Genomic DNA, 26132 nt, shown 5'->3' with positions numbered 1-26132 from the left:
TCCATGAGAGATACACACCGTATGTGCCAAGCACACTCCGTACTCCGTGAAAAGACGTATTACATGCAGGCACCAGTTGATCGGCCCTGCATGAACCGCCCGCTACTATTACCGCCGCCAACGATGATTGAACAAGCATTGAACAAGCATCGACCAAGACGGGCAGCAGGAGCCTTTGAATGCTCGACTCTCGGCCAATGAGCGTCCGTCACATCACCAACCCATTTATCCCTGCATGCAACAGCAACAACCATCTCCAACCTTCACTCACTCAAACCGCCATTCTGCCTGCGCATCCTCATATTTTCCGCCTCATTTTCAACACTCCTACTGCCTGTGACTCATACATTCCTCACCGAACCAGGCCACAGCTGTCCAAACCTGGCATTTCCAACTCCTATATACATCCATATGAAGCACGGCCGCCAGCTTGTTTGTCTGTTTCCTTCGGCCGGCAAGCTCTTCTCTCTGTTGCCACCGCAACCCTCAGACGAGACACACCGGTCCGCGTTCAGGCCAGTCGGACAGTAGTTATTTCTTCGGGTGCGAAATAACATTGTTGCGCTTGTCTTGTTTGGCCTTGGGGTTTCATTAAACTCGAAGTGCCCGTCTCCAAGTTCACAGATACATCACTCGTCGTATTCAAAGGCGCAACGTCATGTCCTCGTCGCGCCCGCGCGCCCGCCGCTCAGACAAAGCCGCCGAAGACAGCTCACTTCGGGACAAGCGCTCGTTGCGTATTGGTGAATCATGGAGCGTGGTTGAGGGTGAAAACGAAAGCTTCGACGCTAGACGAGCGTCATTCGAGGGTGACGAAGGCGATGAAGTGCTATCCCCTTTGTCCAGTGGTCAACCTTCATCCTTTTCCTCGCAGATGTCGTCTCAGGGAAACATGGGGATGAGATCAGGCCCCAGCTCTCAGGACAGTATCCGAGACTTTGCGAAGCACCAACACGAGGATAAAGCCATTCTTCGAATCCCATTTCCGCCCAGTATTGGTTCACCATCGAGTTCAAGGACGCAAAGAGGCTACCGCACAGAAGACCCACAGTTCAAAATGCCTCGGATAGACGTTGGCGGTTCAAGACACGGTAGCGGTAGCAGCTCTCGCACCATCCGGCCCCTTGGAAGGGGGACGAGCTACGATGGCGAGGATGAAACGTACCTTAGGAGACGGGGGAAAAGCTCATCATTCCAGGATGGTTATAGTCAGAAAGGGCAATCTGGCGGACTCGTGACAATCAGCGACATGGCCACGCCGTCAATGTCGTCTGCTTTGCTCAACATCTTGGCCTGGGCCGGTGAAATCATTCTCATTGCCCTCAATTTTGCCAAGTACCCTCTAGGACTGCTTCTTGCCGTCTACCTTGTCTTTGGCGGCGCCATCATTGTACAAAACATGGCCACCAGATCCGTGTACACCGCCATGTCACCCATATGTCGCCTTCCAGGAACATCATATCTTAACCTACCATTTTGTCCGCCCCCCGGAGCCACCGACTTCGGTGGTCTTAATGCGACAGCTGGTCAAACGGTAGAATTCGACGATCTTATGGGCGTCCAATCCAAATTCGAGCAGGTCCTCGAAAGAAGTGCCGACGGGGCCTCGCTACCCTTTGAAATGAAGCGTTCAGAGACCGCAGTCAGAGATCTACGGACCCTTGTTCGAAACAGCGATATCCAAGCTCGGCACGAGCTAGCCTTAGAGTTCGACGGGTACATTGAAACCGCACGATTAGCAGCGTCGGACCTGCAAAGGTTCAACACGCACGTCGGCTCGGCCGTCGACTCCGTCATCAGTATCAACCGCTGGACATCGCGCTACATCGACTCTCTCTCCCTCGAGTCAGACACGCCGTCATCAGTGCTCGCGGGATGGACGTACTGGATCTTCTACCCTTTCCAGCCTGCCGACCAACCATTCAGCGAGCGCATCATTCTCGACAAATATATCGAGCACACTGGCCTCGTCTCGGAGCGCATATCAGCTCTCATCCTCGAGGCCCAAGCCGTCCTGCGCCTTCTCACCAAAGCAGAGGACCACCTCAGCCTCATATACGACATCACGTCCCGCACCTCCGCGAGCGTCTCCTCCCGTCGCGAAGAAATTCTGTGGAACATATGGACTCTTGTGGGCGCCAACTCCCGCAGCCTCAAGAGCCTCTCGAAACAGCTCTCTCTCCTGCAACAAGTCGATTCGCAGCGCTCTACGGCCGTCGACCAAATCAGCGGGCTAATCATCGAGCTGGAATCTATTCAAGCGAACCTGGGCGACTTGCGAGACCGTGTTGCAGAGCCCCAGCTCCTGAGCGACTCGGAAACAGTCCATATCCCCCTCAGCGTGCACATCGAGACGATTGATCGTGGTGTGGAGAGGTTGCAGGCTGCCAGGCGGAGGATCCGGGCCGCGGAAGATGATCGTGTCAGAGATGTCATGGCCAGGGGAGGGCTGAGAAGCGATGACGATCGTTTGATTGAGAATGGCAGGGGGCAGTAACGAATTTTGACGATTTAATGAATCAATGATGTAGGAGTCGGGCGCTACATCAGCTCTGTACAATTTTGTACTCCGAGACTATTCTGCAGCAGGGTGTTATTGCTCGTATTAGCACGCGACGTCCTGGTGAGGACCAATAGGCGGGTGTGCGTATGTAATTTAACGGCGTTGTAATGGGCGATTCCATGAGTTTTTGTCACGACATTAAGAGCAGACGAGCCTCGTCAGAAATATGGACTGAATAATACTTGAGCCGTTTTTTTATTTCACCAAGCGGCCATGTGCGTATACGGAAGGGATATCTCCACAGGCCTGTTCCAACGCCGAGTTTCCCTCGCCAAAAGAATAGGGCTGACCCAATGCCCAACCCCATAAACCGTGCTTATAACCCCCCTCCCAGCCGACTCCAGAGGATATCAGAATCCTGCATCACAATACAGGGAGTACAAGACTAGCTAGTGCAAGGCAACCAAAACCCACCGCGTCAAAACTCCCAAGTCCAAAAACAATACATCAAGTTGGCTCTCTGATACATGGATTTTTTTCAGCTGCATCCAACAGAACAAACTTTGGTACTAGATATACCATTGTAACCCCCCCATCTATAGCCAATCCCAGCTCAAGGTATCCAATTCGTCATGGAAGAAGAATAAAAGACGCCATCCTCATAGCGATCAGATGAGTTCCATGCAACTCCGCAATCGTGAAACGTCTGTCGTCGACAAAGTAGTAAAGGGTGCCTTCCGAAAAAAAGAAAAAAACGCCGCATCCCATCAAACCCATGATATGTACCAGAATATGACCCCATCTTCAGTGTTCAAGTAACCTGAGATAAAACAAAAACGCCGGTGCGATGCATGCCATTATACCCCAGTTCTAGTTGATAGCCGTATCATTCGTTAAGGTATGCCGCTAATGCTACACGTTATAGGTTAACTGAACCCAGGGAACGCCTTCGATATAACTCGCCTCCCTATCGCAAATAGATTAATACATACGTTACCAAACAGTTGCCGAATGGCCGTGCTACTCTCAAGTCTGGACTCACATCTTGGTCGAGATTTGTCAGGGTCATCGAAGGGTGCGTTGTTGTCAGCGATTTCTCGCATCCGTTCCCGAGCAAACGCCGATGGGCTGCCCCGCCTATTCGGGGCTCTATCACCCGTATCCAAGGCAGCATTCTCGGGTTGAGTCGGAAGCAGCTTAAGCATTCGCGGCTTTGACTTCCTAGGTCGAGTCTTGGCTGTGGTGGCAGCCACTTGAGGCAGATCGGTAGAGTCTGGAGTTGCAGTGTCTGCCGTCCGATCTGGTAATGAGGACGAACTGTTGCTTTCCTCGCCTTCTATAGGGTTCTGACTTTCTTCTGTTTTTGTTGTGTGTTTCGATTTCAGCGGTTTCATTTGTACATCGGTCTTGGTAGGGGATGTGTGGCTCGGGTGTGAGGAGGAGCTAAAGAGCTTCTTGCCCCAGGACTTCAGTCTTGTGTCTCCAGATTCAAGTGATAGTTCTTCTATATCAACTCTTTCCCTAAGCCGCCTCAAGGCTCTTTCTCGTCGAACCATTCCGTTCGTTATCTTGGGGCTATAGCCTTTGGGGAGCATGCAGTGCTTGCACGTTGGGCATAAAGAGCTGTTTTGTATGAGAAACTCGTCAATGCATTCAGAGTGAAATATGTGGCCGCATGGTAGTTCGCGGATGACTGTAACGCGATGTTCGAAGCTGGCTAAGCAAATGTGACAGGTGGGTTGGTAGTTAGTGGCCATGGTCTCGCCAGTGCCCGTCAGGCTCGATCGCTTGCTTCGTATACTGCGGACGCTTGGTGCGCCAGGGCCCATTGTTTCTGTCTTGGTGCCAGGTTCACGCCGTCTCTTCTTGCGTGTCTTTCGTGTACGGCCAGAAGGGGCGGTTTGTAATCGAGGGCTCAACGGCAAATCATACAAATCGGGCTCTGCATTGTAAGTGAAAAGAGGAAATTGCGCCACATGAGAAGCAGGCACGGTCACACGCTTGATACCCATCGCCTCCAGATCGACCTCGCCGGATTGGACCCGACGTTTCAAAGAGTTGCGGTTTCGTCTTTGAATAAAATGCATAGCAATGGAAACAGTGAGAATTACGAAGAGTAGGGCTCCAATGACAATAAGGATGAAGGCCCAAGTCGCAGGTGTGTTTGGCGGTCGGTCCAAGGTAAGCTTCGTCCATATGCGCAGATACGTGGTCCCGTGAAGATTGTACAGTCGTTGTACCTCTTGGCCGTGGGGGACTTGGGTTATGGAGCCTGAATACAAACTCAGTTGCGTCATGATCTTCTGACCTTGAAGGCCCGGAATGGCGAAGATGGGGAAATGGTTTGATCGCCAGGCACCGCCGTCGCCGAGGTTCCAAACCGGTGAGTCGCCATCCTGGGGCTTTTTCGTAGAGTTATTAGGTTTATAGAAGATGAATGCTTTCACAGGACCTTGGAGGGCTGCATTGAGATAGGCCTGGGTGCAGTCACTGCTAAACCACGGAGCAATGGCCACCAAGTTGAAATTTGCAGGCGGCAAATCCTTTCTACGGGTGACATTTCGTGGGATAGAGTCGTATTGTTGCACATCGCAGGATGGAACGGACGTGATTTCGGGGACGAATAAGAGGCCTTGAATGGAGTCGTCGAATGCGGAGGTGGATTTTGATAGTGTTGTTAGATTTGTGTCGATTCGTTGTTCATAGGCTAACTGGCTCTAGTTGATCGGGTCTGGTCAGTTTCGGGAGGGGCATTTGTCGTGACGGAAGGGGGCAGCATCATCAGGGTGCCTGAGACGAACCGTTTGCTGGGAGAGATTCTTGGATATGGTCGATGCGATTGTTCCCTCGCCATTCCATCCTGGATTGCTGAATAAGAAGCTGCCTTGGTGTCAGTATCGATGGTCCCAGTACATGGCGGCGCGACGACTCGGCAACACGGCAACCAGGGAGTCGAGCGGCATGAATCCTTGACACGGCAGTCAAAGAAGTCGGCGCTATGGGTACGATTTCCAGGGCGGGCTGCGAAGAGGCACATACATGTTGTTTTGAAGGTCCGTGAGCGCTGGCAGAGGGTCAGCACAAGCAATTGCCCAGAGGCGAGCGGATTGGCTATGCAGGGTCCTGTGATCAAGACGCACGAAGGCAGGAAGGAGGGCGGGCAGGTGGAAGAAGGGTGCAAAGGAAGAACGACCATTTACAGGTCGAGCGAACATACACATTCTTTCAACTCATGTCTCATTGCCGGGGGGGCAGGAAGACCATTGCGGGCAGCGACAACGCGACGGCGGATACTATGGCTTTCGAATGGCAGCGCTTGCGTACAGTAATAAGCGGAGGAAGGTCCAACGGCGGCTGGCGAGGGCTTGGGGAAATCGGTGCAATACCAAATATCGTGCAGAGGGAGAGTCGCGAGCGAGGAGCAGAGGCTGAGGTTTGGCGAAGTCGTTGGTAAACGGGCGGCGTTTGGCGGTTTGGGCGGTTTTGATCTGGTTGGTATTAGTACGCTGGTCGGTTTGGTTAGACTAGAATTGGCTACGCCGTTGACCTTAGCGAGCGAGCGCTGAAAGGTCAGCGTGGAGTGGGTGAGCTGCCTGGTGGTACAGAGTACTTGGTACATGTGCTCTGGCACTGGTGCATGCGCCTACTCCGTACTGCTACCGGCACATCGAAGTCGGGGAAGCCACATGTCTGGTGCTGCCCTGGAGTTGCAATATCGCTACCCGCTAGCCGATGGACGGGCTGCATGGACTGGCCGCCACACAAAGAAAAGACGGCGTGCTGTACGCGTAATAACTGGCCAGATGCGAACCAGGTACCTGGATATGCACCAACGCAGCAGGGTGATACGCGATACGTCTGGCCCCGGCGACCTCTGGGCGCAGATGAATGGTGAGCACTTGACCACAGTGGGCGCAAGTGGGCGGTGGGCGGAGGGCGGTGGGCTGTGGGCGGTGGGTTGTGGGCACAGCTGTTCCAGGAAAGCGGGGCGAAGGGTGGCTGCGGATCCTCCAGCTACGCAAAACCACCAGACCACATTGACCACATTGACCGGATGCCCGTCTCCCTCCAACCCTCGAAGCAAAAAGGCATTTGCATGGGTCGGGATTGCCCGTGACGCCGGGAATTTGCCAACAGGCAGAGCGAGCATTCAAGTGAGATGCAACATTGCATCAAAACTGGATCTACTTACTATGGACCTGCAAATGTATTAATTACTGCAGTAGTAACTAACTTGTATGTTGCCCACACTGGCAGCTGCGCCGACACGTGCTAGTAGGTACCTACAAGGTACTTAGTAGTTGAATCGTACTTAGGCACTTGATGGAGTACCTGCCATATTGCATACGGCTGGAGATTCCAATCTTCACCAAGCAGGCCCCTGACTTGCCGAAGTCCAGGTGGCTCAAGCCAAAGATCAGTTTCACTTTCGCCATCACCGTCACTGTCATCATCAACAGTAGGAATCACACTACTGCTATGTACCACCCCAGACTCTGCCCAGCTTGCTATCCACGTACGGTACCTAGCCGTCCACCATCAATTAATCTGGAGTCCATGCTCCTAGCCTTCTCCTCCCGACTCGCCAGCAACTGTATATCTAACTACAGTGTGCTAGACACATGGATGGCATTGGTGCCTCTTACGACCAGGCATTGCACCATGTATCTCCTGCTACAATCCATAGGCCTTATGGCACCTACCTTGTCTTCATTCTGCTCTCTCTCCTCTCCCGTCTCCCAGCATCCAAGAGTCCAGCACACTTTTGGTGTTTGTGAGACCTAATGGTACCCAGATTGCCAGACCGGCCCGGTAAGAGAAGCCGGAAGGCTGAGATGATTATATGCAGATGCAGATGCAACGCGCAGACACGGGAACATGATCGGTTTTTGAGCAAGTTGGACTTTCCAAGTTGCGGCCAGGGAAATCCTGGTACACCACGAAAGACGGAAATGACACAGGTCATACCCCCGGGCCGAATAGACTCGGTGCGCTGCAGTCCAAATGCAAAGCCAAAAGGAAGAAGAACAAGGAGGAGGAGAGGGAGTCGAGGGGAATTTTCTTGAGACATCAACGTATGCCGCCGAGGCTAGGGTACATGCGGAAAACAAGAATCTAGAACCCGTGGAAGAACAACACACGCCCGGTACTGACAGCGACTCCGAGTCCAACTCTCTACTACGAGCATCAATACCTACACAGGAAACACGGATATTCAGACTCAAGGATTAGTATAAGATCTGCCAACCCAGCCAACAAACTATAGATAAACGGACAAGGTCTGCATCCAACATTTTCATCTTCTGACCCTCCCCAGCAAGATGCCACAGCTTCAATAAGCCTATTCTACACGCAGCAAACCAATCCTACCTTTCATGCACGCTAATCCGGCCGACGCATTGAAATGAGTTGCAAACTGCTTTCGCACGGCGTGTTCTAATGCCTCGGAGAAGGCATGATTGTTGCTATTGCTGCCACCAGTTGAACGCTATATAACTATCGCCTGGACGACCCTTTCCAGCGTGTGTATCCTTGTTTAACCAGGCGACAGATATCACACCTGACTAGCGCTACGAGACATCAAGTCCTATGCTTCCTGTGGAAATTAATTCATGAGAAGACCGGTCTCCCGACAGTCCAACCACTAGTTAGTTACTGAGCAGAGCTGTTAAATCTGGTTGAAGCACTCCGCATTACTCTTGTCATGGCGGCTAGATTCCGTCGAATCGGATCAATGGGCAACGGGACCATGGTGCGCAAGGAAAGCTAGTCCGGCTGAACACCCTGGGACGCACGCCGTCGATCAACCTGGAAGGGTAGGTGTGGTGGGCCAAGCCCCTCCCATAAGAATCATGTCGACGAACATATGGCATGCAATTCCGTCTACAGAGTCTCTTGTCTCAAGTGGCCGTTGAGGGAGTTGCTGGGTTGCCTCCCAGAATGTGTGACTTCGTATAACTGCTCTACCTTTGAGTTTTACTTTTCAGCAAGTTGCTATTCTCTTGTAACGCCATGAAAAACTGTGCTTGTCCATGGCAATATTACCATCGGCAAGCGATCGCATGTTAGCAGCGAATACTCTGTACAACGCAAAAATCGTTGCATCACATCATCGAGGCATGGCCGCTGCAGTTGGAGCACGAGATGTCATTTCGATCATGCGCGTTGATAACCCGTCGAGCGGGGACCGACATTAAGTGACGTGAGTGTCAAACGACAAGCTGGGAAGGGTTGCCCGTTCCGTGGTGTTTGCGAACGTTCGCTTCAGGTAGCAATTTTTCTCACAGTTCCTTGGTGTTGAACTGGTCGGCTGAAACTACGACACACGGCACAGCGACCGCGACTTGAGGTAAGAAATGGAAAGTCAGTCCACTCTCCAGGATCCTATCTGCACCTTTTTCTTTGTTTCGACAGTGAGGCATTTCCGTTGTCGAGTGGGCAAGATCCATGCCTAGCTAAACGATTTCAATGGCATGGTACTCCGTACTCTGTACATTTTTTGGCTCCCAGGCAAACCAAGTTAGAATAGACCAAGTCATGCGCCCAAACAGCTAACGAGTAGCTGGCACCGGCAGAGGTGCGGTAACTTGACGACAAGGCTGCTCCAATATCAGATGTGTCTAGAGTTAGGACCAGGGCCAAGGGGGTCATTACTTGTGCCATCCAACTTGGACGCTCATTCGTTCTCCTCAAGCAATAAAATGCAAGTACTCCGTATAAACCAGCTTTATGCTGGCCCCCCGCCTTGCATCATGATTTTTCCTTCTCAGCTCTGGCGTATATGTACGAACAATGTTCGGCGGGCGCTGATCGGGTTTCTTCTTCAGGTAATGATCTCGGCCTGAACAAGGATCAAGTAGTAGTTTTACATGGAGGACTGTCTGTCTGTCTGTCGGTAAGCCCGGATGCTGTCGCGGCGGCGGATGCTCAACCGGCCGTGATAACCAGCAGGTAATATTGAATGCCTCGTCCCGGAATAGCCAACACCTAGTGAGGTACCCCCCGTACTTGAGACGGCCCTCGACATAGTCTGGCGGGTGCATCTATGGCAGTCAAGTATTTTCAAGACTTGACGACTCAACATAGATGAGCGATGCCGTTGGTCGCCCTGTCGATTTCCACAGTGGCTTTGCGTTCTGTGGCGGGCCATCTCACGTCGATCCCACAAGATGGAGTGTTTGAGCCCGGAACGAGCATAACCACCTAGGTAGTTAGTCATCTGCGTACTACAAGAATGTCCGTCGGGAATTAAGGAGCTTGGGGGACAAGTTCACCCATCTGCCGGGCTTCCAGCAATAAACCACCATCTACTTGACAATTCCACGTTCCGTCAACAACACCCACGTGGGCGCAGCATTGGCATCACCCCGAGGTCGCGGCACTTGCTCCTGCCAAGGGCCACATCGACCTGCTCCCGTTCGTTCCCGGCAGCGCCATTAAGCTACCGACGGCTCCGTACGGAGTGCACATAGATGGTGGTTGTTCCAAGCCATGTATGTACATACATGCATAATTCGGCATGTTTCCATCTCTTCGCTCTCTACCGGACTTCCTCCGGACTTTCCTCCTCACCGCGCCATCCTTCCTGCCCCGCTAGAACCCGGAAGCTGTCGCAGATAAGCACAGCCCAGTGGGGGTCGAGGAGATAAGCTTGATTCCCGCAGGCGCACCTTTGTCCACCAAACTCCGTGGACACTCGGGTGGTTTTGCCAGCTTTAATACTCCGTACTAGTGCACGGTAGCCTAGTAGCTTCGACCGGCCTTTTGGTTCAGCAAGTTGCATAATACGTAACCTACGGAGTAGTTACCTACCGGGGAGTTTGTTCGGTGATGGTGCCTAGTCATTGTGCCTTCACGCGACGCGCCAACGGAAAGTCGACGCGGGTAGTCCTACAGGGTAGGATCAAACATTCGACGTACACTTTGCAGTGACTGTGAAGGTCTGCATTTAGTAATTCAGTGTGTGTTAAAATGAACGTGATGCTATATCCTTGTTTGTACTCTATAGCTTTTATTCCTAGGGGTGCAGGAATTTTCCGCCAGGTTTTATGAGACATCCCCCATCTCACTTGGGCTCGAAAACGAGACGACTCCTCGACTTGACATTGAGCACATGGAACATCTACATGGAACATCCCAAATGGCCATTACCAAAGTACCCACTCGGGAAATTGTACTACATGTCATCAATCTATTCAACCACTACATACTGCTAGATACCTAGTCATCATCATGTCCAGCCCAGCCCACTGCTACAACACGTCTTTTCGCGAATACGACTTTTGTCCGACATCCCCTACGCGCCTCGCTCCCCAATTGCATCATTCATCTCTTCATCAACCAACCAACGCACCTGGCGTATCAATTACTGCCTCACAGAAGCAGCGTCAAGACTGTACCCCACCCTAGTAGCCATACTCGTTATCGCGACGACGCCCATGGTGTTCGCGACGACCATATCCCTCGTTGTCATCGTCGTCATCTCGGCGGCCATACGAATCCTCGTGGCGGCGACCATGGCTGCTGTTTCCGCCAGAACCACTCTCTTGACGGCCGTAGCCACCATCGCCACCGTAGCCGCTTTCCTGGCGCCCGTAACCACCATCCTCGCGTCCGTAGCTACTCTCCTGTCGGCCATAGCTGCTATTACCACCGTAGCTTTCCTGACGACCGCCGTGGCCACTTTCTTGACGGCCACCACCGTAGCCACCACTGCCGCCATAGCTATCCTCTCGTCCGCCATAACTGCTCTCCTGACGGCCATAATTGTCATCGTCGCGACGGCCATGGTGAGTGCTGCTACCATAGCTACTTTCCTGACGACCATATCCGCTGCTTCCGCCATAGCTGGATTCCTGCCGGCCACTGTAACCTCCGCTTTCGTCGTCATCGCGGCGTCGGCGGTTGTTATCGTCATGGCGCCCGCTCTGCTGGCTGTGACCGTAGCTGCTGCTCTGCTGACTCTGACCGTAGCTGCTGGATTGCTGGCTATGCCCGTAGCCGCTGCTCTGTTGACTCTGACCATAGCTACTATCCTGACGGCCGTAGCTCGACTGGCTTTGCGAGTAGAACGAGTCATTATCGTTCCGGCCACTGTCCTTGCTCTCGTCCTCGTCCTTGCCAAATGCGCCGCCAAGAATGGAGCCGGCTTTGCTCAAAAAGCCTTCGAGCCCGCCCTTTTCTTCCTCCTGTTGGTTGTGCTGTGAGCTCTGTCCAGCGGGTAACTTGTAGCCCGTGTTCTGCTCGACAATGCCCGCGACTAGTCCTGTAGCTCCAGAAACAATGGCATCGGCAGCTGCCCCTGCAATCTTGTTCTCGAGAGTGTCCGGTTCACCGTAGAGTTTTCGCATCTTGAGCTTGCCAGCGCAGCCATGCCCGTGGCCAGTATCGTCGACACCCTCCTTGTGGTTCTCACCCCTCATGACACCATCGCGAGACAACTTTTGGCGGTAGGAATCCTGCTCACTGCGGAGCTCTTGCCACCACGACGTCACTTCCTTGAACATAGTGTTGCGGGCCTCGGAGACGCCATCTCTACCCATGTCTCTCTGAGCTGGATGATGCAAGATACCGTTGATGACGCGATCACAGAGACGATTTACATCGGTGCTGTCATCATCAATTGCATCCATGATCTGGGGAACAGCCCAACTGATCATCTTAGCGGCGGTTCGACCGGCGATCTCATTGAGGATCTAATCAAGACGGTTACCTTTTTTAAAATTCTAAAAGGCGAAATGACGTGAAATGGACAATTATTAAAATACTTACGTTGGAGAAGTGATCCTTGGACAGCATGGAGTGAGTAGGATCTGTTGATCGGTCGTCATTGAAGACGACGTGTTGCTCGTTCTCACTGCTCTTGATGACTTCGCCAGAACCGGTGGCCAGTTCGCTCTTGATCTGGCGGATCAGGGGCACAACAACTGGTGCCATAATTGAAAAGACAAACCTGGAAAGTTGTTCCTCCAACTGTTCAATAATCTTTGGCAAGACCGGGATCTTCTCAACTGCCGAGGTGATGCCCTTCATAATGTCGTCGTGGAATTCAATGGCAGGCATAATTTGCTTATATACCTGCTGAACGTAGGCTGTAAATTCCTCTGGGTTTCGGGGGGAAACAGACATGTTCTCGACCTGGGACGCCGAAGCATTCTCTTGAATCTGATCGATTCGGCTCTTCTGATCCTTGCCGCCGAGAAGACCTTCAGGAATCTTGTCCAGGAGCTGACGCAGCAGGCTAGTATCCGAGTTCTTGCTATCCTGAAGAGTTCCCTCAAGTTCTTCAATCTCGTTCTGGGTCATCTTGTCGGATACTTGGGACAAAATTATTAGCTTAAAAAAAACTCATAGACAAAGCAAATTGTCAATACTAACCTTCACCAACGACGGAGTGGAGGAAATCTACACCACCAAAGGTACCAGTGACGATGGGGTAGACATCGCCGTTGGCGCCTTCGAGGCGAATGAGGGTGTCTCGTCCAACATGAGGGAAGATGTCTCGCTCACCCATTTCGATGAGAGCCAGTTCGCAGTAGTTGCTGTGGGCGAGGAAGTCTGTAGACGGCTGTTAACATGCATATTGACGGCTTTCATGGATCCCACGAGAATGAAAAAGAAACGGCTTGACATTGGAGAGGGTGAGCACAAACGAACCTTCCAAACAGTGAAGGCCAGTTCCCAAAAGGCGAAGGGACTCGTAGAGATCCTCCTTTCTCCCTCCATTCTTGTAATTGCGACCAAGCTCGATGCATCGGCCAAAAAGATTTCTCACGTGCTTAGCGGAAGTCATGATATCGGCCCGTTCGTTCGCAATGTAATTTTTCATGCCAGACTCGGGATCGATGGACAACTCTCTAGATTCATCAATGGGCCCTCGAAGGCGGCTGTCATATTGCCTAGCATCCTGGTTGTCGGCGTAGTTTTTGGGGTTGTCAATGTGATCTTCCGGGCGATAGCACCCAAGACGGTCAGCAGTAACCTCGAATTCGCCAGAACCATAGCCAAAGGTCAAGAAACCGAGAACGCAAAGGAGGAGTCGGATGGCTTCGGCAGAGACAGACTTGACAGTGCCGACGTCGATGGCTTGAGAATAGTCTCGGAGCCAGTTGCCAAAGTAAACTCTAGAGACCATGATCTTGTTGAATTTCTTATGCTTCATGGCACGAGCCATGGCCAGTGTGAGGAGGGCATCTTCGATATCACCGTGTCGCCCTGTATGACAGCAACAGAGTTAGCTCGTCGTGGAAGCGGAAATGATGCTGTACCAGTTTAAAGCACACGAACAATTTTGGCCCTCGACTTTGGAAGTGGAAGCAATGTTTCCAGCTCCAAAAGCTGCCGCTGGGGTAGCTAGAGCTACAAGAACAATCAGCCCCAAGAGGAGACCATGATTGCGGAGGTCGATCATTGTCCTGGAGGCTTGCGTTTCTTTTAGAAAAGGGGGATGTTGTGGTATGTTGGACTTGCGGAAGCTGTGGTGGGGTCGTCTGGGCTCTGACGCTCTCACTCTTCTCCAAGTGTATGAGTGCAAGCTGCTTTGGTAGTTATCTACGTTGATGAGAAAGTAGGATGGAGGAAAGATGATGAGAGCAGAGGAAGTACGATGGATTTAAAAAGAGGAAGATGAGGGGATCAAGAAGGTTTGGATGTGAACAAGAGGGAGCCAGGAGGGGCTTTGAAGGAGGGGCAGCAAAGATGCGGTCTCTGGAGCCAGGAGCCGAGCAAGCGAGAGGGTGGCAGCGATGAAAGACAAGGAACTCACTCAGGCGCCTCCAATATCCAGGGTCCAGAGGGCTGGGGTCTCAAGCATCTGGATAATCAATGCGCATGCCACTTAGTTCTTGAGTAGTCGACCGGTTGCTTTTAGCAGCCGGCGGATCTGAGCTGGCCCCATTTAGTAGAGGGGACAGGGGGCATGCGCATGTGAACTTAAGAAGCCTCCATTACAGACCACACCGATCTTTAGCAGATCGTTTTCCCCGTCTCCTCTGGAGGAGGCGCCGTTCCCGACGAGAAGGAAAGCCCGGCAGCTGCAAATACGGTTGGTGTACAACAATGTAATGGTCCCAACGACCAAGCACAGCATGCGCCGTTTGTGATTGATGATGTCAAAACGCCACGCCACGCGGCACCCCTTGTATCACGTACGGAGTACTTGGTGCTTGGGACGACGAGGTTCCTTCAAACAAAGTTTGTACATACAAACAAGACGGCTACGCAAACGCAAACGTCTGATATTTCTTGGACGCCGATCCATCCCATCTTGTTTAGCGGGGAACACGCAGTTATTATATTGCATTAGTTGCTCGGTGCCGAGAACATCTCTGAGCTTCCCGCCTGAGAAGCTCGGACAGAGGGCGGTCAGGGTTGAGCATGATGTACACAGGTGCCTTCAATTTTGATGTCGGTACATGAGCCACGGCTCGTTTCAGACGCAGCGGCTCAGGCTGGTGCTTTAGCTTTAACTGTGGCCAACAAGCTTAAATCCAGTCGACATGCAGCCTGACTTTTTTGTCGTACTAATAGCACTCTCTCCGGGGTACCAATGGGAACATTGAAAAGGGCACTGGGCTGACATGAGCAACATTGAATGAAATTCAGAAGACGTGATGCAGGGATCACTGGCTCTGGATCCCTGCAATCCCTGTACCGCCAGGTGCAATACCCACTCAAGAGAGTAACGACTGGCGACTCGCTGACGAGGGTTTCTAGCCGCCCCGCTTGGTCCCCTCCTCATCAATTCTAACGATTCTTCGGCCCATCCTGTGGCTGTCTGTTGTCTTGGACGTCAAGCGTGAAGCGCTGCCAGCATGACGGACAGCTCAAAGGTCCCACTTGACCGATCCTGAAACATTTAGGATCCTACGACGTTCAGCTGCTCAAGCGGTTCAAGCCTGCCAGAGTGGTGACTAAGTGGTCCGACCAGCGTCGAACCCCGCACCCAGGGGGCGCGGTAGACGCTCCACCCGCTTCTTCTGTGCAGAAGTGACACGCAGAAAGCGTGGGCACATGTCGACGGAACAATCAGTGTCTTGGCCGATTTTGACGGCATTTTGATTTGATGCGCCTCTTTCACGGAGCCGTGTGTAAAAACACAATCTTATAAGCAGTACTACTGTGAAATTGTACAGACTTGGATGGTCTGTACCTGAGCACCTAGGTACCTAGGTAGTTGGAACACGAGTGAGACCCGGGCGGGCAAATACTCTGCTCACATATATCAACAACAGGGTAGCTCTTGGGTGGCAGAGATGAGCGTATGGTGAACATTCATGCGGCACAGGATATCATAGGAGAGCGCGGTTGCTAGGTGCTCTGCCTTTTTACACACGTGATTGTCCTCAACATATATTAGATGAGCAGGGTAAGGCTGTAGAATGGAGATGCATTGCGACCTGGGAATAATTATAACAACATGGAATGTTCAAACGATGCAAAATATGTGCGACATAGGAAGATGAATGGGAGTCGTCACAAGAACGAGATTGGCGAATGGCCGAGACAAACCCAAGAGGCACTCTGAGTATGCATTTTTGAAAACTCCAAATTGTACCGGGTGCAGAACAGACAGTTTCAAGAAAGATAGTGCAGGTTGAGCAGTGCAAAGCAACTCGGGGCTGTTGCCGCCTCTGTTTCGAGACCAAGCGGGACCTACGATTCTCACTGTCACCAACTTTGCAGCATATTCGAGGCGAACAAACCAAACAGCACTCGGCGCGACGCCCAACATTCAAGGCTTAAAGTCACAGCCCAAAAATGGAGACGAGGAGCTGGGCGAGTCTGATCTCTGCCTCTAGGGAGACCCGTCCAGGAATTATGTACTCAAGTATGTATCGATATATTTCAATGTTAGCACCCTGCCGAGCCTCACGGGAAACGCAAGCATCGTCAGAGTGGCAGTTCCAGCAAACCAGTTGTCATGGCATAAATCGCAGTGGATTGGGAGGCTGGCAGAGAGCCAGACGGCCGAAACCACCAGGAAGCCTACAAGCACGGGCGCCGCAAAGCCCGCCCCGGAGGGATGAGCGGGTTTGCTCTATTGCCCGACTCAACAAATGGTGATGCGTCATTGATGCTCTGACAAAAGTCTTTTTTATTAGGGGCGGGAGGACAGAGGATAGCCATGTATGTACGGAGTACTCAAGTAGGCAACAGGACAGCTGGGCGAGCAAACGTGAGCGACGGATGGCCAAGGAAGGACATCAATTTGATTGTGAAACAGCACCAGCGGCACCAGTCGACGGGTCGCCCTTCTGGGAGCAACGCCGCCTTGAGAGTCAACATTAGTTGGCACTTGAAGGAGACTTTGTGCAGAGCTGCGGAGGCATCACCAAGGCAGCTACGGACATGGAGCACAAAGTGCAGGAGTGCACAGTAGGTCGCTGGGCGCGAGGACATTTGCCAGCCGTGGCAATGGACCAGACACATTGCACCAGACGCTCTCGCCTCTCTGCTCCATAAGCCGTGCTGAGATGTACACCCCCGAGCCCGAAGGTGCTGGAACGATAGCGGGGTCAAGACGACATGGATTGACGGATGCCATCTTCACGTCTGGTCCATCAATGATCAATTGGTGCTGTTTGCAACCCCAGGCATTAGAGCGCTGCCATTGGCGGGGGGGGGGAAAGTGCTGTGTCACCTCCTCCATCCCGGCCGCGTCGCAGCACAGCGAGAGAAGCTCGAAAACAGCGCCTTTAGCGACTCCCCCGAAAAGGTTGCTAAGAGGTCCCTAAGCAGCAGTTGGGATGGAAGAAAAGGGCCAAAGCCGCCAGCAACGAACTGACGCCCACCTTTGACCTGTTGAATTGGCACAAATAAAAACCCATGCCGCAGTCGCACAATAATTCGGCGCTGAATATGAATAAACATTGATTTATCACGCAGGGCTCCAGAATTCGCAGGCCGTTCATGATAGTGATGTACTGCAAAGATACGCCCAACACCGGACAGCGAAGTCAACAGGTGTTTGCAAGAGCCAAGAGCCAGAGTGACAAGACGACGTCTGGAGCTCAAGTGGTGTCTGGTGTGGCAAGTTTTGGGCACGACTAGAAGACTCAATGGTACGTACCTACCTATGTGCCATGAGGGACAAGATGGTGCACCAGAAGGGGGGGGGGGGGGAATAAAGTCAATGTGATTTAGCGGCAAAGTGCTGGAATCAACCAAACCAGACTCTGGTTGCGCGTGTTCCAGTGTTGATTGATTGTTCTAGCGGATTCGGGGTGCTACTGGTGGTGAAAATTGCTGGTTGAATCAAGATGAGGAGAGACCAGACGCCAGTCGAGTCGTTGGCCTGGCGCCTGGTTGAGGGGAGCTTGAGAGATGGAACCAGACCAGAGGTTCCCGGGATGCCTCCCGGGGGGCCTTTGGCTGACGACGTGTACGCGAGAGGACAGACAACTGGTCGTCGTTCCACAAAGCAATGAGCCGTGGTGATTCACAGCGGCTACTTGCGGAACACGCTGAGAGCCAGCGCAGACGGGCGTCGGGGCACTCCAAGGCGCACTCAGGCATCCGCGGGCAAAGGGATACATGCAAACATGGAACATCTGGAGGAACCAGCAGTTGAGCTGGCGGCGCTGGGAGGATCAATGATGGGACTGGGCACAGGAACAGGCACAGGAACAACAAGAAGAAACAGGAGGTCAAGTGGACCAGTTGAGGTGTTTCCTCCCAGCTGGACCTCTAACTGGCCACTGCCACGCTGGCGAGTGCTCGGGGGCCGAGCCCGAGGGCATGAAAGTAGAGGGATACGCCGAGGTCGACGGCTTAGCGTGTCAGTGATGCCAGCGGCATCTTTTGTTACTGAAGACATCAATGCGAAGTGCTGGCGAGAGGTGATGTGACCAGACATCTGGAGGCTGCAGGCTGGGGGGGAGCGAGACAGGGGAGGTGACAGAAGAACGATCAATTGATGCAGAGCGAGCAGCTGGGCTGGGGCCTAGAACACTGCCGGGCCTCCAACCTGGGCCGCAGCACTGGGATGAAAATTTCAAGCCAGCACGACTTGTCTGCGCAGTCTTGCTCGCCCGGCTCGGGCGGCTAGTAAGAGGCCCTGTGATGCAGCACTCGAGCAGCAGGCCCAATGTTGAAGCACCAGACCAGACCACTTGAGCACCACTTGAGCCTCCATGTCCATCCATGTCATGGGCCCGGAGCAGTGAAGCGCCAGAACGGCACCAGGTCCAGCGCGTGCGCACATGAGCACCTGAGTGCCTGGAGGACCAGCCGCCCCGCCCAAGCCTCAATCCACTCTCCTTCTCGCGCCGCCAGTTGGCCACTCAGCACGCTCTCTGCTGCCCGTCTGCATCAGGGTGCTCCATCCTCGTCCGCCGCCCACTTGCCTGCGTACCCGCGCTCACACTGGCCTGGCTGATTTTTCGATTTTTTTTTTCTTTCCCCTTGCTGTGGCCTGGCCATCGATGGGCGACGTTGGAGGTTGCTGATTGCGCGCGGGTGCCAACGCCGCAGCATTCCTACATATTTGGCACACCACCCACCATCCCGCCACCCAGCCCCCCGAATTTTTTCCCTCTTCTCTTCCCTCTCTTCACGCTCCAGCGGTCAAAGTGCCTCCCTCCCAAAGTCCAGTCTCAGTCCCCAATCCAGGTCCCCAATCAGCCAGGTCCCTCCAGGCTCCCCCAAAACTCCTCCTCGCCCGCCACAACCTCCCCTTCTAATCCACCACAAAACATCGCCATCGTGCACCCGCTGTCAGGTCAACACAGGCGTCGCGCTTCTCGCTACAAAACCACCACCAGCGCGCATCTCCAGCGACCGCCTAGGAGCACTTGTCGCGCCCCCAAAACCCACAGCTCGTCCACAACCACCAGCTTGCCACATTATGCCGCGCCAGACCAAGAAGGCCGACGATAAGAAAGTTGCCGTCGCGCCCGCACCAACCATGATTCCTGCGCCCACAGCTGGAGTTATTCCTCAGCCGCCCATTCCCATCGGCGTCACCCAGCGTGTCGTTGATAATGAGAGCTTCCTCCGGGTGCGCGATTCGGTAAGTTAACCGGCCTTTTTTTCTCTTGCATCTATCTATGCCTGTACGGTTTTGCATATGCCCGCGTGTGCCTCGAGTCGGATGAGCTCTCTCTGCATGCCGACGAGCTTTCAAGTGCATTCATTTTTGGCTGAATAAGCTCATGCAAGTGCTTGAGGCTTCGAACAAGTAACTGGTGCAGAGGGTGGTTTATGCAATGGTCTGTTGCAGAGACGCGAAGAATGGCGGCTTGCTTTCTACGCTCTCTCTAAGCTCGTTCGGAGCTACCCTGACCGACCATAGCTTTCTGCCATGAGCTCAACCACGCACAGTCCTGAATCGCTCGCGCAGAGTGAAGAATTCATCACCAGTACCCTTGAGAGAATTTCCAAACCCACAATATCCTTGTTATTCTTTTACTATTTTTCCTCCCCCTTCCCATTCGGTGCAAAACCGCGACTGTAGCTCTCTCACCCACCTTTGTTTACATTGAAGACCCCGCGCCGCGTCTGCGCTGGATCCGCCCCGCCATGAACCATCAGCGGCTTAGCTCTGCACCGCGTCTTGCAGGGGTAGCTTCAGCAGCCGAGGAGCTTGAGCATGCTGCAGCTTCTCCAAGCTATGCCTGGGCGGATACGGAGAGCTTTTGGAGAGATGCCCGCAACGCGATTCGGTTGTGATGCATGGCGTTGAGGCACAGGACCATTACCTCCCCGGATTTCCCCTTGACACATGCTGAGCGCGTTATTTCTCGAATTCACTCATATCGAACCCTTTTCTTAACTTGGTGCTGTTGCAATGCAGAGTGCTAACCCAGACAACAGGCTGTTGGCCGCCTCACCACCATTCTGGAGCTCCTGCGGTCTTTCACCCAGGACTACATCCGCCAGACCAACCTTCTGCTTGGTGAGCCCACCGCCGAGGGCCAGGGTGACCTGCTCAGCTCTTTCGAGACGGCTGCTGCTCAGCTCATGATGCCCGTTACTGGCGACATGGCTGCTCCTGTTGAGGAGAAGAAGGAGCGCAAGAAGCGCACTCACGACCCCAACGCCCCCAAGCGCCCTCTCACACCCTACTTCCTGTACATGCAGCATGCCCGCTCAATCATTGCTAATGACCTTGGTTCTGAGGCTCCCAAGGGTGCCGTTCAGGAGGAGGGTCAGCGTCGGTGGGCCAACATGAGCCCTACAGAGAAGAAGGGCTGGAACACTGCCTACCAGTACAACCTGCGCCTCTACAATGCCCGTGTTCACTCTTACAAGAACGGCAACCCCCTGGCTAAGAACATGAGCGACGAGGAGGCCCTCAAGTATGCCGACGAGTTCCAGATTCCCATGCCCTCTATCAAGGATGAGGCTGCTCATGAGGCACCCGCCAATGAACAGGAAGCCATTGCCGAACAGCTCCAGGACGAGGCCAAGACACCTAAGAAGGCTGCTCCTCGCAAGCGCAAGACTGCCACTCCTGCTGCTGACACCACCATTACTGAGACGGCCAAGGCCACGCCCGCCAGCCCTGATAAGAAGCGAAGACGCACATCCACCAAGCCCGCTGAAGATGAGCCCAAGAAGTCTGGACGCAAGAAGACTAAGAGCTCTTAGATGCCCTGACATTTTGGTTTTGCTTTTTCAGCGCTCCCTACTTTTGTTCTTGGTGGTGCAAACAACACACGTGACGACCTATAATTGCTCTCTGTATAGTCACCGAGGGTCAGGGTCAGCAAGCACCAAATACGCCTTTATCTACAAATTGGATGAAGGAATGTGATATACCCATGCGACATCTCTAGCATGCTCATGCTTATGCTGTCAAATCTCTTAAATGGCTTGTCGGAAGTGTTGAGAGCACGTCTTCTCAAATGCTACTGCCATTTGTCTTTTTCAGGGCAGGAGTCTTTGTTTATTTTAGTATCTTAGGGTTGGCTGGTGTCTTATCGCATGCGCGGGCATATTCTCCATGCTTTGGTCATGGGCCCGAGCAGGGTGGGAGGGAAAGGGTGTAAAAACGGAGACGCCAAAGGGAGTGCGGCTCACTTTTCTTGTGAAGGGATCTGGGATAACGGCTGGGCTTGATTTTGTTTTCCCCGTCTATTACAGGCGTGGGCATGGGTTGGTTTTTGTGCCGTGTATGTTCGATACGGATGGACTGTACTCACAGTGACAGTATTTTGATCGCAATGCCGTAATGAAAGCAATGATTATTATACTATGAGTTTTGCTTGCACAGAGCTGAGCTGGGATTTGACGTGCATTTGCAACCGTATTGAACATGATCCTTGTCTCTCGTTTTCTATCTTGTGCATGGTCCAACTTGCTCGCTTTTGCTATACGTACGTCCATGTCTCGACTGTTCTAATCATCTTGGTATTTACGCACAAATGACTTCAAAGCTCACACCAACTTGCAAGAAGTCTGGTATGGCTGGGGGCCGTGGGTAGCTACTTCCCAATTTGGGGCAGGTGTGGCCGTGATAGTTTTGGGGATACGCCCAGACACGAAGAACTTGGACCTTCAATAAACCTTTTTGCTGAGGACCTTTGTATTTGGTACATTGAGACGTACTCCGTTGCTATCTAATATAACGTGTGATATCGATAAAAAACGCCTAACTACCACGCTATGAGCTCAAACATGCTTAAAAAGAAACACCGTGAGTTTTCAACCCAACGAATTCTTCGTCGTTAACTCCCCCCTCCCCCCCAAGCACACGTTCCATATCCAGTCCTCCCGGTTTCCAATATGGTGACGACGGCATCCCAATATTCCTCTCGTCAGACGCAGGATTTCTTCAACACTGCTAATAAACGTACCAAGTCTGCGTCAGCGGCAGCGTCTCCGCCGGTTCGGCGCTGCACACTTTGCCATCCGCCTCGACGACATAACTCTCGGGGTCGACCTTCATCTTGGGCATGGCGTCATTCAGGCGCATGTCCTTCTTGCCTATGCCTCTGCAGTTGCGGACGGCCTCAACGCGGCTCCGGAGGCCGTACGACGCGGCCGTCCCCGAGGAGATGCACGCCTCCGAGACGAAGAGCACCTTGGTGCTGGGCACGAGCGGCGCGTACATGGGACGCCCGATGGTGGGTTGGATCGTGGGGATGGAGCCATTCGCGTCGCCCTGGATAGTGTAAGCTTGTCTGTGCTGGGAAAGGAAAGCGCAGAAGGAACAAGGAAGACTGACCATCATTGCCCAGGCCGCCATTCCGGCCTTGAGCACAAGCGACGGCTTTGTACCGAACCAAGCCGGGTCCCAGATGGCCAGGTCCGCCAGCTTGCCTACCTCGATGCTGCCGATGAGGTGGGAGAAGCCCTGGGCGATGGCGGGATTCACCGTGTACTTGCTCACGTAGCGGCGGACCCTGAAGTTGTCGGCGTCGGAGCCCTCGTCCTCGGGCAGCTTGCCGCGCTGGAGCTTATTCTTGTGCGCCGTGTTCCAGGTGCGAAGGATGACCTCGCCGCAGCGGCCCATGGCCTGCGAGTCGGAGCTCATGATGCTAATGGCGCCCATGTCCTGCAGCACGTCCTCGGCGGCAATGGTTTCGGCGCGGATGCGCGACTCGGCAAAGGCCACGTCCTCGGGGATGTTCTTGGACAGGTGGTGGCACACCATGAGCATGTCGAGGTGCTCGTCGAGCGTGTTGTTGGTGAAGGGCCGTGTCGGGTTGGTCGACGCTGGCAGCACGTTGGGGTGCTCGACGACGGAGATGATGTCGGGCGCGTGGCCGCCGCCCGCGCCCTCGGTGTGGTACGTGTGGATGGTGCGGCCCTTGAACGCGGCGATGGTCTGCTCGACGAAGCCCGACTCGTTGAGCGTGTCGGTGTGGATGCAGCATTGCACGTCGAGCTCGTCGCACACGCCGAGGCAGGCGTCGATGGCTGCCGGCGTCGCGCCCCAGTCCTCGTGGACTTTGAGCCCGCATGCCCCGGCTGTGATTTGCTCGCGGAGGGCCTCGGGGGACGAGTCGCATCCTTTGCCTGTGAGGCCGACGTTGAGCGGGAGGGCGTCGCAGGCCTGGAGCATGGCGCGGATGAGGTTCTTTCCTGGCGTGCAGGTTGTCGCGTTGGAACCGGCGCTGCGTGTTTTGCCCATTGTTAGCATTGCTGAAGCTTAATTTTGGTTTGAGATGCATAGCGAAGGAAGAAGCAACAAACCTCGGACCGGTGCCGCCTCCCAAAAACGTGGTGATGCCCGAAGCCAAGGCCTCGTTCGCCTGCTGCGGACAGATGTAATGGATGTGGGTGTCAATGCCACCGGCGGTGACAATCTTGCCCTCGGCGGCGACGACGTCGGTACAGCTGCCGACAACCATGTTGGGGGTGACGCCGTCCATGACGTCCGGGCTCCCGGCCTTGCCAATGCCGACAATGAGGCCGTCCTTGACGCCAATGTCGGCCTTGTAGATGCCGGTCCAGTCGACAATCAGGGCGTTGGTCACGACGACGTCGAGCACCTCGACGTCGCGGCGGCCCGTGGCCTGGCCCATGCCCTCGCGCAGCGTCTTGCCGCCGCCAAACTTGCACTCGTCGCCGTACGAGGTCATGTCGCGCTCGACCTGGATCCAGAGGTGGGTGTTGCCGAGGCGGACGAGGTCGCCGGTGGTGGGGCCGAACATGGCGGCGTAGGCGGTGCGGTCCATCTGGAACATGTCGATGTGGACGGCGTCGCCGCGCGGGTCGGCCTCGGCGACATGCGCGAACCCGGCCGCCTGCAGACCGGCCACGACGTCAGCCGCGCGCCAGCGCTCGACGATGCCCGAGGCGAGGCCGTTGCCGCCGCGCATAACGCGCCCGCCGCCCATCTCGACGAGCGTCACCGTCTTGGTGTCGCCCGGCTCGAAGCGCACCGAGGTGCCTGCCGCAATGTCCAGCCGGTAGCCGTACGCGCGCCCGCGGTCAAACTCCAGCTGCGCGTTGACCTCGATGAAGTGGTAGTGCGAGCCGACCTGGATGGGGCGGTCACCCTTGCTCGTGACGCGCAGCCGGATCCTCGCGCGGTTCTGGTTCAGCACCACGCGGCCGCGCACCGCCACCACGGCCCCGGGCTGCTTGTCCAGTGCGTACTCCGAGTCCGGCGGCAGCGGGAACGCCTCCGTGTCCGGCACGGGGAGGAAGCTGCCGTACAGCGCACGCCGCAGGTCGCCGTCGTCGGTGGCGATGGGGTTGTGGACGGTGACGAGATATGTGCCCATGGGGAACGTCCCCTCCACCTGGATCTCGCGGAGCGTGCTGCATACCGCCGGGAGGACGTGCCGCCGTCCGAGCATCGTCGCGCCGAGGGCCATGAGATCCGCGACCGAGTGGTTGCCATCGCGGATGAGTTCATGGAGGTTGTTCGCGATCAGGGCCTTGGGACACCTGTGTTAGTTGATGAGCTTTTGGTGTGGGCAAAATGCGCCGGCACGAAAGGGTGTCAAACCGGCTTTTCGTTTTGGATTTTTTTTTTCCCCTTTTATCGTACCGTAGCTTCCGAGTGATTTAGCCTAACGCCTCTCGCAAGGCGCCGTTGAGCCAGCAGGCCCAGCTGCGAGATGACAAGCTTGTCGAGCTAAAATTCCGCGTCGCACAGAGTATAAGCGGCAAAGAAAAGGCACACGCGGAGGAGTCGCAGTACAGAGCTTACTTCCTTGGGCGACAGGTACATTGCCACCTGTTACGGCTCCTCGGGCTTCAGAGAAGAAGCTGCCGCCAAAAAAGTTTTCCGAGATCGGGCAACCGAAAGAGCCAAGTAGAAGAGCCTCTTCACCTCGAGGGGCAAGCATTTCATGCACAGACCGAAAAAAAGAAGACAAGATTTAGAACGGCGGCGAGAATTGAAAAGAAGAAAAAGAAGAAGGAAACCAAGAAATGAAAGATAAACGCCACGATGGGGGATTCTAGCTTCTCTCGCATCGCTTTTGGCCGAGCAATAGCTTCCATTTCGGCGACGGTGCCGGGCGACCCGACTTCTTCCTCTCTCTATTTCCCACCCCCCGATTCACCGCCAGCGCCTGTTTCTCCAGTCCAGTATACCTTGTAGTTTCATTTCCATTTGCCTACTAGACAAGATACTAGCGGGCTCCAGAAAAAAAAAAGGGCAGGGCGGACACCAAGTGCCAGAGATAAGAGACAATGAGGCCACTCACTTGCCAGGCTGCCAGTGGACAATCGGATGTCGCACCTTATCAGCAGCAATGCGAGTCTCTGCCTCGCACTAGACCCCTAAACACACACACCCTATCTGTGTACTAGGTAGGCGTGGACATGGACACACGCGACCACCCAGGGGGTCCCAGTGCCGTCTGGTCTGGTGTGGCGGCGTCCAGCGCGCCCATCAATTGGTCGCAGGCGGGAGGGCTAGAACTCAGGACGGCACCCTGTTTCGAAGGTTTACGTAGTCTGGACTCGGGCTTTACGTACGTACAGAAACGAGTGAGGGTTTTTGCGAAAAAAACAAGACTGCTCATATGCCTATCGCGAAACATGTCGCCCCCTTTCTTCCTCTCCCTCCCCCTCCCCCTCCCCTTTCTCTTCCGCTGCAGTCTGCCCTGAAAAGATGCACCAGGGACCCGATAGAGCGGACATCGTTGATTCATGCGCTTCGTCTGCGTTTGTAAAAAATAAAACCCGACGTATCGGAACGGAATTGGCCACTCGGATTGGC

The 26132-nt window shown here is 54.1% G+C and overlaps 5 protein-coding genes across 5 annotated transcripts; 2 read left to right on the top strand and 3 right to left on the bottom strand.

The window, feature by feature from the left end:
* Positions 1–658: 658 nt before the first annotated feature.
* Positions 659–2497, top strand: MAA_07454 (uncharacterized protein; the record flags this gene model as incomplete). The annotated part of the gene is made up of 1 exon (XM_007825452.1): positions 659–2497. The coding sequence occupies one exon, from the start codon at positions 659–661 to the stop codon at positions 2495–2497; it is 1839 nt and encodes a 612-aa protein (XP_007823643.1).
* Positions 2498–3389: 892 nt separating this feature from the next.
* MAA_07455 (RING finger domain-containing protein) lies at positions 3390–5724 on the bottom strand (the record flags this gene model as incomplete). The annotated part of the gene is made up of 4 exons (XM_007825453.2): positions 3390–3415; positions 3546–5220; positions 5305–5383; positions 5543–5724. 4 exons carry the CDS (start codon positions 5722–5724, stop codon positions 3390–3392), a joined length of 1962 nt encoding a protein of 653 aa, XP_007823644.2.
* A 5184-nt stretch (positions 5725–10908) lies between these two features.
* MAA_07456 (heterokaryon incompatibility protein Het-C) lies at positions 10909–13913 on the bottom strand (the record flags this gene model as incomplete). The annotated part of the gene is made up of 5 exons (XM_007825454.1): positions 10909–12198; positions 12275–12819; positions 12881–13060; positions 13160–13717; positions 13790–13913. 5 exons carry the CDS (start codon positions 13911–13913, stop codon positions 10909–10911), a joined length of 2697 nt encoding a protein of 898 aa, XP_007823645.1.
* A 5436-nt stretch (positions 13914–19349) lies between these two features.
* MAA_07457 (high mobility group protein) lies at positions 19350–21094 on the top strand (the record flags this gene model as incomplete). Its single annotated transcript, XM_007825455.1, has 2 exons — positions 19350–19514; positions 20318–21094. The coding sequence occupies 2 exons, from the start codon at positions 19350–19352 to the stop codon at positions 21092–21094; spliced, it is 942 nt and encodes a 313-aa protein (XP_007823646.1).
* Positions 21095–22289: 1195 nt separating this feature from the next.
* MAA_07458 (urease) lies at positions 22290–25133 on the bottom strand (the record flags this gene model as incomplete). Its single annotated transcript, XM_007825456.2, has 5 exons — positions 22290–22610; positions 22674–23565; positions 23645–24837; positions 24951–25037; positions 25113–25133. The coding sequence occupies 5 exons, from the start codon at positions 25131–25133 to the stop codon at positions 22290–22292; spliced, it is 2514 nt and encodes an 837-aa protein (XP_007823647.2).
* Between the last annotated feature and the right edge of the window lie 999 nt (positions 25134–26132).

This window comes from Metarhizium robertsii (assembly GCF_000187425.2).
Source record: "Metarhizium robertsii ARSEF 23 chromosome Unknown MAA_Scf_3, whole genome shotgun sequence".
Lineage (NCBI taxonomy): Eukaryota > Fungi > Ascomycota > Sordariomycetes > Hypocreales > Clavicipitaceae > Metarhizium > Metarhizium robertsii.
The sequence above is the reverse complement of the archived record's forward strand: the minus strand, read 5'-3'. Positions and strand labels throughout refer to the sequence as shown.